The 12,448-nt window shown below is 38.4% G+C and overlaps 1 protein-coding gene across 2 annotated transcripts in view; it reads left to right on the top strand.

The window, feature by feature from the left end:
- The window catches only part of arhgap10 (Rho GTPase activating protein 10), a 168,063-nt gene that overhangs the window by 111,865 nt on the left and 43,750 nt on the right, over nucleotides 1–12,448 (top strand). For both annotated transcript variants that reach the window (XM_034187655.1, XM_034187656.1), the window contains exon 18: nucleotides 10,865–11,024. In XM_034187655.1, coding sequence (XP_034043546.1) covers nucleotides 10,865–11,024 — 160 coding nt within the window. The remainder of the gene's footprint in view (nucleotides 1–10,864; nucleotides 11,025–12,448) is intronic.

The following is a 12,448-nucleotide window of genomic DNA, read 5'->3' as shown; positions in this document are numbered from 1 at the left end:
TCTACACACCTAACCGATATCAGTATTATATATATATACATATATATACACATACACATACATATATACATACACACATCAACATACATACACATATACATACACATATATACACATATACATATATACACATATATATACACAAACATTAATATACACCTACACATACCTACTTACATACAAAATACTATATATTTACAAGCCGAAGCAAAAAACAAAAACACCCTAACCCTCATACCCTTCCTCCTCCCTATACCCAGAAAAAAACATTTTTGTATCGCTGTTTGAACTGGTTCATGCTTGGACATTGCTTGAGCCCACTCCCAATCTGTTCCACATCCTCACCCCACAGACAGAAATACAGAAACCTTTTAATGTTGTTCGTGCCCACTGATGCTTTAAATTAAATTTCCCCCTCAGACTGTAATCCCCTGATCTGTTAAAAACACTATTTTTAATATTTGCTGGAAGTAAATTGTTTATTGCTTTATACACAATTTGTACTGTTTGAAAATGAACCAAGTCTGTGAATTTTAAGAATTTGGATTGTAAAAATAGTGGATTTGTATGATCTCTATAGCCAGTATTATGAATAATTCTTATAGCTCTTTTCCTGCATTACTGATAGTGATTGTGTTGTACCCTTTATAAGTATTACCCCGTACCTCTGCACAGTACTGTAAATATGGTAAAACCAGTGAGCAGTAAAGAATGCGGAGTGAGTTGTGGTCCAGAATATGTTTCGCTTTGTTTAGAACTGAAATGCTTCTTGACAGTTTACTTTGTATATGTTTTATATGAGTCTTCCAGTTTATCTTATCATCTATTATCACCCCCAGAAACTTATTTTCATGTACCCTTTCAATATCTACCCCCTCGACTTGTAACTGAACCTGTATGTCTGTATTACAATAGCCAAATAACATGTATTTTGTTTTACTTAAGTTAATGATAATTTGTTTGTCAAACCATATTTTCAATTTTCCCATTTCTATACTGATCCTCCTCAGTAACTCCTGCAAATCCCCCCCTGAACAAAAAAATGCTTGTGTCATCTGCAAATAATACTAATTTTAATATTTTGGAAACATTGACAATATCATTATCTAAATTAGAAACAGTTTGGACCCAATACTGCCCCTGTGGGACGCCACAAGCATTGTCCAAGCATGATGATGTATATTCCCCCAACTTCACAAACTGTTTTCTGTTACTTAAGTAGCTTCTCACCAGTGCAACACCAACCCCTAATCCCATACTGTTCAAGTTATTGATTAATATGTCATGATTAATTGTATCAAAGCCTTTTTAAGGTCTATAAATATTCCAACTGAATGTAATTTGTGGTTCTATGGCGTTTGTAATCTCCTCAACTGATTCTATTAATGCAAGTGATGTTGAACTATGTGCTCTGAATCCATATTGACTATCAGTAAGTAATTATGTTTATTTATGAATTTGTCTAATCTATTATTGAATAACTTTTCTAATAATTTGGAAAATTGGTGGAAGCAAAGAACAGGTCTATAATTTGTGAAGTGGTGTCTATCCCCAGGTCTTATACAGCGGCACAACCTTAGCTATTTTCATTTGATTGGGAATTTACCGGTTTGAAATGATAAGTTACAGATGTATGTAATGGTTCTAAATCCATTCAATGACCTGTTTTACCACCACCATATCAATTTCATTTAAATCGGTAGATGTTTTATATTTACAATATTCACAATGTCTATAATTTCATTTCCATCCACTGCTATGAGGAACATTGAACAGGGATTTCTTTCTATGAGATTATTATCCCAATCCTCAGGTTGGGGAATCGGGAATTTTTCTGCCAAGCTTGGTCCAATATTTACAAAAAAATATTAAAACAGTTGACTACCTCATCCTTATTTTCCTTCTTGACATTATTATCAATGAAATACTGAGGGTAACTCTGTTTTTATTACCATTTTTGATAATGCTATTAATATATCCCATATTCCTTTAATATTGTTTTTGTTATTATATAAATATGTTACTATAATATTCCTTCCTACATACCCGTATAATATTAGTTAATCTATTTTGTATTTCTTATATCTATTTTCTGCCTCTTTAGTCTTTAGTTTTATGAATTCTCTATACAGTGTAATTTTTCTTATTACATGCATTTCGTAACCCTTTCGTCATCCATGGTCGAGCTTGGATTTTGTTTTCTGTAGTCTTGTTTAATTGGACAATTTTTATCATATAATGATGTAAATATTTGTAAAAAAGTTTCATATGCACTATCAACATCACTTTCACTGTATACCTTTTCCCAGTTTTGCTCCTGTAAATCCTTCTTTAGTGTGTTCATGTTTCCTCTGTCCGCACTCGCCTGTATTTTATTTTCTCCTCTGGCTGATTCGCCGATGGTTTTATTTATAAACGATGAAAACTGGTAGATGATCACTAATGTCATTGATTAATAATCCACTCAGTGTTATTCTCAATATCATTGCTGAATATATTATCAATTAAGGTGGCACTATGGGATGTAATTCTGCTTGGCCTGGTGATTTTTGGATATAAACTCATACTGTACATTATACTGATAAATTCATCTGTTATTTTATGCTTATTTGGATTGAGCAGATCAATATTTAAGTCACCACAAATGAACACAGTTTTTTGATTAGTTTTTGAGAACATTTTTCCCATACAGTCAGTGAATGTTTCAATACTAGATCCTGGTGCTCTATATACAGCTGACTAATACATTTTGCTTTTTTCTTCACATATTCAATAGTTATACATTCTAATAAGTTATCAATCACAGTTGTCATATTGTCTACTATTTATAATCCATGTTCTTATCCACATACACAGCACTCCTCCTCCACTCTTATTTTTTCTGTTTACACAATTAAATCATATCCATCCAGTTCAAAATCCATTCCTTTATCTTCATTGATCCATGTTTCTGATATAGCAATTATGTTACATATTTTTTTAAACTGACTTAAATATTCTTTAATGTTGTTAAAGTTTGCATATAGACTTCTGCTGTTGAAATGGATTATGATAATTTGTTATCCGTTTAATGATCCGATTAACTGTTCATCTGTATAATAGCAACAACTTTCATTGATATTTGAGAAGAAATTATTGTCCGGGTCTATATCGTGCTCCAAGTCCAGTACATTGTGGTCTGTGTATTTAAATGTTCTCAGTTCTACTTTCCATGATCAGCAATCCTTTGAGTTATATCCTTCTTGTCTCCAGATGTAGATGAATAGGTAGTAGATGAATAGGTTCCTCTGGTCTGTGTCATGGTGTTGTGATGTGTTTGTGTCCTCATACCTTATTGGGTCATATTTGTCCAGATCCTCGCTTTAAGAAACACTATTGTTCATATTTGTCCAGCTCCTCGATGTTCCTTATTGCCATGACTTTTGCTTGTTCTGGTGATCCGTTCAGTTTGATGATATTTTACAGTTTGAAGTCCATGTGGCTGGATTTTTCCCTGTTTCTTCAAGAAGCGTGCTTTCCTGGCGACTGTCGGCATTCGTTTGGTGAGATGTTCATTGATGAATACGTTTGTCCCTTTCAGTTTTCTTCCTTGTTTTAACAGTGCTGTTTGTGTTTTCTGTTGATGAATCTCATGATGACGGTTCGTTTATCACCGTCATTTCTCCGGGGCAGAGGGTGGCACGCTTCAATGTTATTTAAATCCATTTCTATACCTTTAGATAGGAGGAAATCAGCAACCTGTTTTTCCACAGAGCTGACCTCCTGTTCACTGGGATCCCCTCCGCTCTCATCTGTTACCGCCCGTGCGTAGGACCGTGGTTTGATGTGAAGACCGGTGATGTCATTAATTCTGGTGTACTGCTCCAATTCAGCCACTCTGTTTTCCAGCTGCACCAGATGCCGGTCTTTCTCGGCGTTCTGGAGCCGTAATGCCTTCACCTCCTCCACCAGATCCATGATTGATTTCTGTTGCTGCTTCACAACAGAAATCTCCTCTGATAGAAAGTCCAGAGATTTTTTAATATCGTCACCTTCCTCCGCTGTCAGAACCTTCTTAGGCCCCTATGGTCGGCTTATGAGCAGCAACTAATTTAGAAGATCTTCACTTAGCCTGGAAAAAGAGTCTGTTGCTCTATAAAAAAAGCCCTCTGTAAAGCTAGGACATCTTACTACTCATCACTAATTGAAGAAAATAAGAACAACCCCAGGTTTCTTTTCAGCACTGTAGCCAGGCTGACAGAGTCAGAGCTCTATTGAGCCGAGTATTCCTTTAACTTTAACTAGTAATGACTTCATGACTTTCTTTGCTAATAAAATTTTAACTATTAGAGAAAAAATTACTCATAACCATCCCAAGACGTATCGTTATCTTGGCTGCTTCAGTGATGCCGGTATTTGGTTAGACTCTTTCTCTCAGATTGTTCTGAGTTATTTTCATTAGTTACTTCATCCAAACCATCAACATGTCTATTAGACCCCATTCCTACCAGGCTGCTCAAGGAAGCCCTACCATTAATTAATGCTTCGATCTTAAATATGATCAGTCTATCTTTATTAGTTGGCTATGTACCACATGCTTTTAAGGTGGCAGTAATTAAACCATTACTTAAAAAGCCATCACTTGACCCAGCTATCTTAGCTACTTATAGGCCAATCTCCAACCTTCCTTTTCTCTCAAAAATTCTTGAAAGGGTAGTTGTAAAACAGCTAACTGATCATCTGCAGAGGAATGGTCTATTTGAAGAGTTTCAGTCAGGTTTTAGAATTCATCATAGTACAGAAACAGCATTAGTGAAGGTTACAAATTATCTTCTTATGGCTTCAGACAGTGGACTCATCTCTGTGCTTGTTCTGTTAGACCTCAGTGCTGCTTTTGATACTGTTGACCATTAAAATTTTATTACAGAGATTAGAGCATGCCATAGGTATTAAAGGCACTGCGCTGCGGTGGTTTGAATCATATTTATCTAATAGATTACAATTTGTTCATGTAAATGGGGAATCTTCTTCACAGACTAAGGTTAATTATGGAGTTCCACAAGGTTCTGTGCTAGGACCAATTTTATTCACTTTATACATGCTTCCCTTAGGCAGTATTATTAGATGGCATTGCTTAAATTTTAATTGTTACGCAGATGATACCCAGCTTTATCTATCCATGAAGCCAGAGGACACACACCAATTAGCTAAATTGCAGGATTGTCTTACAGACATAAAGACATGGATGACCTCTATTTTCCTGCTTTTAAACTCAGATAAAACTGAAGTTATTGTACTTGGCCCCACAAATCTTAGAAACATGGTGTCTAACCAGATCCTTACTCTGGATGGCATTACCCTGACCTCTAGTAATACTGTGAGAAATCTTGGAGTCATTTTTGATCAGGATATGTCATTCAATGCGCATATTAAACAAATATGTAGGACTGCTTTTTTGCATTTGCGCAATATCTCTAAAATTAGAAAGGTCTTGTCTCAGAGTGATGCTGAAAAACTAATTCATGCATTTATTTCCTCTAGGCTGGACTATTGTAATTCATTATTATCAGGTTGTCCTAAAAGTTCCCTGAAAAGCCTTCAGTTAATTCAAAATGCTGCAGCTAGAGTACTGACAGGGACTAGAAGGAGAGAGCATATCTCACCCATATTGGCCTCTCTTCATTGACTTCCTGTTAATTCTAGAATAGAATTTAAAATTCTTCTTCTTACTTATAAGGTTTTGAATAATCAGGTCCCATCTTATATTAGGGACCTCATAGTACCATATCACCCCAAAGGCGACTACATTCAACGGGTTACGAATCCACCAGGCGAAAGCAAAGTGTACTCAGAAAGTGCAACCATGAGAGAGAAGGCGATTAATCAGATGGTATAAAGGCATCAACAGCCTTGCAAGAACGAGAGGAAGGCAGCGCTGGCAGAGAAAGATGGCCTTAAAGCCGTGTTGGTGGAGGTCAGGCAAAGGCTATCCAGGCTTCACACAGCTGAACGCATCCGCAAGCACAGCAAACGGAAACAAAAAGAACGATCTAGCTTCTTCAAGGATCCCTTCAAGCTTGCTAGGCAGCTGCTGGAAGAGAAGAAGAGCGTGAAGCTTGAAATCACCAGGGAGCAATTGGAACAGCATGTCAAAAGGCAATACAGTGGACCAAGAAGGAACGATAAGGGAGTCGATAAAGAATCTTATCAATAGCTTTATCTATCCATGAAGCCAGAGGACACACACCAATTAGCTAAACTGCAGGATTGTCTTACAGACATAAAGACATGGATGACCTCTAATTTCCTGCTTTTAAACTCATGAAACTGAAGTTATTGTACTTGGCCCCACAAATCTTAGAAACATGGTGTCTAACCAGATCCTTACTCTGGATGGCATTACCCTGACCTCTAGTAATACTGTGAGAAATCTTGGAGTCATTTTTGATCAGGATATGTCATTCAAAGTGCATATTAAACAAATATGTAGGACTGCTTTTTTGCATTTACGCAATAGCTCTAAAATTAGAAAGGTCTTGTCTCAGAGTGATGCTGAAAAACTAATTCATGCATTTATTTCCTCTAGGCTGGACTATTGTAATTCATTTTATCAGGTTGTCCTAAACGTTCCCTGAAAAGCCTTCAGTTAATTCAACATGCTGCAGCTAGAGTACTAACAGGGACTAGAAGGAGAGAGCATATCTCACCCATATTGGCCTCTCTTCATTGGCTTCCTGTTAATTCTAGAATAGAATTTAAAATTCTTCTTCTTACTTATAAGGTTTTGAATAATCAGGTCCCATCTTATCTTAGGGACCTCATAGTACCATATCACCCCAATAGAGCGCTTCGCTCTCAGACTGCAGGCTTACTTGTAGTTCCTAGGGTTTGTAAGAGTAGAATGGGAGGCAGAGCCTTCAGCTTTCAGGCTCCTCTCCTGTGGAACCACCTCCCAATTCAGATCAGGGAGACAGACACCCGCTCTACTTTTAAGATTAGGCTTAAAACTTTCCTTTTTGCTAAAGCTTATAGTTAGGGCTGGATCAGGTGACCCTGAACCATCCCTTAGTTATGCTGCTATAGACTTACACTGCTGGGGGGTTCCCATGATGCACTGAGTGTTTCTTTCTCTTTTTGCTCTGTATGCACCACTCTGCATTTAATCATTAGTGATTGATCTCTGCTCCCCTCCACAGCATGTCTTTTTCCTGATTCTCTCCCTCCGCCCCAACCAGTCCCAGCAGAAGACTGCCCCTCCCTGAGCCTGGTTCTGCTGGAGGTTTCTTCCTGTTAAAAGGGAGTTTTTCCTTCCCACTGTCGCCAAGTGCTTGCTCACAGGGGGTCGTTTTGACCGTTGGGGTTTTTACGTAATTATTGTATGGCCTTGCCTTACAATATAAAGCGCCTTGGGGCAACTGTTTGTTGTGGTTTGGCGCTATATAAATAAAATTGATTGATTGATTGATTATTATCTGATGTTATTTAGACGTACTGATTAGCTTATCTCAAGTAATGTATGTGGGAGCACAAGTACCAACTCTGCTCAGTGTCGCCATTGAATATGATACTCTAAAATGGTGTAATCCTAGCTCACCAAGTCAACTGGAACATTTCAGAACATTAACTTTGAGTTAGTTGGTAATGTCTGTATGCTCCATTTATCATCGCTCATGATGTTTTCCATTTTGTACGGGCTCCGGAAAAATGTTCATAACAGGTTTCAGAATATTCTGGGGCAATGTGTCCGGTTTATGTCACTAATTTGTGGAACCAACAAAAACATTTGGTGCTATACGCAGCCTCATGCTATAGCTATTGTTTAATTCTGGTTTTATTTCCCTGTTATATATATATTTCATGTAGTATTTTCCCCACATAGTGATGTCTTCCTTTTGATATAGATTCTAGAGCAATGTTTCAAACAGGTTTTTGAAATACTCCAGAGCATTGTTTCAAGATGGAGCCATTTTGTCAAGAATTTGTCCGCATAATGGCACCGTGTTTCTCACGGATGTTGCTAGCTTTTTAGCTGGTTGACATGCAGTGACCAGCATTGAGCGTGTCCAGTGTTAAGGCAGAAAATCGACAAGTGAGACTTAACCATAGGCTACACACAGAATATTTCAGAGAATATGAATAACACAATTTTTTTTCCCACTCATGGTTAGTGGTTGGGTGAAGCCATTTATTGTCAAACAACTGTGTTTACAAACTATCCAAATTACCCTGATCACACGTTTACATACCCGTTATTAATATCATGTATTGCCCCCTTTAACATCAATGACAGTTTGGAGTCTTTTGTGGTAGTTGTGGACGAGGCTCTCTGATGGTAAAGCTGCCACTGAATATGTATTGGACTTTATTTACATCAGTTACGAAGAAATATAAACAATATGGCACTCTATGGTAAATCTGCGTGGAGTAGACAGTTCTCAAAAACTGACTGTGCAAGAAAGAGAAGAGTGAGGAAAGCCACCAAGACACCCAGACAAACCAGAAGTTACAGGCTTATGTGGCTGTGATTGGGGAAATTGTGCACAGAGCATATTTTGCATTTTGCATCACCACTCTTGGCTTCATGGTGTAGTAGACTGGAGAAGAATATTCTTTCACTGAAATGGATCAAATCTAGGCTTGCATCTCAGATGTACCTTCTGGCAATTTGTAGCTATACTTTCAGGTCTTCATTTTAAGAATATCCTCCTCTATAGATGTATAACTGGTGATATAAAATGCAAAGCTTGCACTGTGCACAATTTATTCAAATAGGGTTTGGGAGGAGAAACGCATCAATAGTCTTCAGACTCCGTGGTGAACAGACATGCAGGATCCAGCATGGCAACGAGAATACCTACTAGCTGTCCTCCAACATCATAATGATCTCATGGATTTGACACTGCACCTGCTGTGTGCCAACAGCGCCAGAAGAACAGATGAATGAGGGAGAAAGACCTGGGTGAGAACATGGATCGGGAGGTGACAGACGTTTGACATGTATGATAAGCTCACGGTGAAACTCCGTAATGAGGACCATTCATCCTTCACCAATGTCCTTCGTATGCCCCCAACAATGTTTGATGAGCTACTAGCCAGAGTGGGTCCAAGGATAGCCAAGCAGTACCTCCTTCGTATATGCTTCGATGAAGTTTGGATGAAGGGTCCCTCACAACACTCAGTCCGTAGTGGTCAGAGTAGTATGTCAAGCCATTATTAATGAATATATGAATCGGGTCATGCTTTTGACCAAGTACTCCTGATGGTTGGCGCACCATAGCTGACAGGTTCTTCCAAAGATGGAACTTTCTGCACACCTGTGGGTCATTTGATGGGAAGCACATGGCCTGCCACTGTCCTCCAAAGAATGTGTCCCAATACTTCAGCTACAAAGGATTCTACTGCATTGTTCTACTGGCCCTTGTGGATGCTGACTAAAATTTCATTTGAGCAGATGTCTGTGGTACTGGATCAACATCAGATGCACAGATATATATAATCACAGTGAGCATAAGGAATGCGTTGAAAATGGTCCCCTTGGTTTTCCTGACCCTGAGCCTTTTCCAAACGACAACCAGAATGTGCTGTGTTGCTTCATCAGGGATGATGCCTTCACCAACCATGACAATGCCATACAGCCTCCAGGGTCTGACAAATGAAGAACGCATCTTCAACTATTGGCTTTCCAGAGCAAGGAGGGTAGTTGAAAATGCATTTGGCACCCTGGTTAATAGATACCAGGTTTAACTACCATGCAACATCACCCCTCCACTGTCAAGCTCATTATAAAAGCCTTTGATCCTGCACAACCTAATGAGGATCAGGCAAGAGCGATGTGACCTGTCCCAGACGAATGAAGACCAAACATGCCTCCATCTCAGAGTTGCCAAACAAGCAAGAGCTAACAAGTGAAGCTTAGTTCAGGTGTTTTATTACGGCATAATTTCACAAACGTGGCAGTGGCTGCTAGCCTTAAGAATTATGACCAGCTTAATGCCTCAATAACCGTCTATCAGCAACTGCTAATTAGTGTTAATGGTGCTAACATACAGACACTAAAATTTTACTCACTGGAAATAGTCTACCACAGACTTCTTAGATAGTCCGTTAGTACAGTTAACAGCACACCAAGGCATATTATCTCAGATATTTGTGATAACATGTTCTGAAATACAATACAGTCTCTGCAAGTGGGGCTATAGAGTCTAGACTTGGCTTGCCAGCACATGCAAGCTGTCACTCAGTGAACCCCACCAGTAATTATCCATAATATTATGTCATAATATATTTTAAACTGATGTTGTTTTTGAAAATCACCCGTACGGTTGCCATGAAGGGTAAACTAGCTTTCGGACCAACAGGCCTTGCTTTTGGAGCTAGCTTCAAGCTGCCACTCAAGTAATGAAAAGTTTTGCCACTTTAGTGTTTGAACAGAGTTTGGGGTTTAGTTGGGGTTTCAGCAGTTTGAACATCTACTAACCATCCATTACTTCAGTGATGCTTGTGAAGGCATGCATCTTCAGTAATTATCCAACAGGCAATTATGCCTGTGAGATATTCCATAGGTGAAGCAAAGTTGCTTTCTTGATAGTGCTGGTCCATCAAATTTCACCAGCAGCAGTAGTTGTCTTCATTTGTTCATTTAACTTATGAGATGATGGCATTTATTCTTTTTGCGTTATCTACACAGACTGGCTGCGATGGACTCATCCACTTGCTTACATTTTTACTGTTACCATCCCAGAGAACAAAAATAATCAGTAATTAGGAGTGGTTTTTCAGAATCTCATTTGCATGCATTTCACTACCTCTTTACTGAATTTTTTTTGTTGTTTTGGTTAGAATGGAGCAATACATGTTTGAGTGTCTGTGTCTTTCTCTTCCTTAGTGTGGCAGCTCACAGTAAACACAATCTGATGACAGTGGCTAACCTGGGTGTTGTGTTTGGACCCACATTAATGAGACCACAGGAGGAGACAGTCGCTGCCATCATGGACCTCAAGTTCCAGAACATTGTTGTGGAGATTCTAATTGAGCACCACGAGAAGGTAACAATCATGATTTGGTTCTATCAGATACAAAAGCAGAAAACTTGCCATAAAAGAAGTTAACATAGTATGACTACCATAGCATATCTTTCATGCGCTGAACTCGTATGGTAGTATTAACAAATTGTGAACCGAATAGAAAGTTCTAAGGGGTACATTTATCCATTATACCGCTTACTGCTATAAACATATTGAAATTGTTCCTTGAAGCTTTGCCGTGGTCTTTGAACTTTTACAAGAGCTTGAAGATAAAGAAGTAGCCAAAAAAATCTTCATAGATTTGTAACTCTAAAATTGAACATTCAATGTGTTCATAGTACATTCAGAAGTCTTGATGTTGTCATGTATCCATTACTTTAAAATAGATGTTTTTATTAGTAATTATTACGCCCCTAGTAGTCACCTATTTTTCCCTCACTTTTGATTTTTCAGTTTCTGTTAACCAAAGTACACTACAAAACTTGACACCAGAATTGTCTTGTGATCTGTCATGATTTTCAGGTCATTTGTCATTGTGTCCTATGTAGAAATGGCTCAACAAATAAAAAGCAAGATCTTATGTAAATTAGTTTTTATTTTATTTATTTATTTTTTTAGCCATGTTTAATTTGGAAGAGTGTAACCATCACCCCCACTACAAAGGAGTAGGAGCCCTGTAATTTTCATATTTGAATGTGACCAATGGGGGGAGCTCCAAGTGCTTTTACCAACATGATATTCTCCATTTCCAGTCTGTTGATTTGACTGTACACAGTTTCATGTCAATTTTATTATTTCTGGAAGGTCCTTTTCATGCCTAAATGAATTTATTTCCGTTGTTTTATAACACGTAGTTCATAGGATCATGTAATGTCCCCAGAATGTCATTAATCTGTGTCAATCCTCAGAGGGATAATTCTCCATGTCAAAGTAGAAAAAGGTTGAGATTAGTTTTCTAATCTGTTTGGAGCAGCACAACACTCTGCGTGGAATCGGATGAAACCAAGAGATTTTCATTAGATGGAGATGCATTTTCCAAATAATACCTCCCGTCAGCCTAGTATTTTAAAATGGGCTGTGAGAACTTCAGAACCTTGGTATAACCAAAGGTGTATACAAATGATGGAACAACACTGTATACGGCTAGTTACTGAGACTACCCAGAGGTATCCAGTGCTGTCCAGGTGATAAAGGATGTGGTGTTAGAATGCAGGAGGAGCATTTTGGAAAAGTACAGTGTGTTAAAGCAGGGGAAAAGTTGAGCAGACAGGCATTAACTTTCCTCACAGCTGAGTCCCACTCCAGACTATTGATACCCCAGATGCCAACAGTAGACTCTGTTTTACATTCACCTCCATCTGCAGAGAGAGAGGCGAGGGGGAGGCAGGCAGAAACTCTCAGCCATATCAGATTTCTCACTTTTTCTATCTGCTGTTCTCCTACAA

The sequence above is a fragment of the Thalassophryne amazonica genome, chromosome 15, assembly GCF_902500255.1.
Source record: "Thalassophryne amazonica chromosome 15, fThaAma1.1, whole genome shotgun sequence".
Taxonomy (NCBI): Eukaryota; Metazoa; Chordata; class Actinopteri; order Batrachoidiformes; family Batrachoididae; genus Thalassophryne; species Thalassophryne amazonica.
This window is presented reverse-complemented; position numbering and strand designations above follow the sequence as displayed.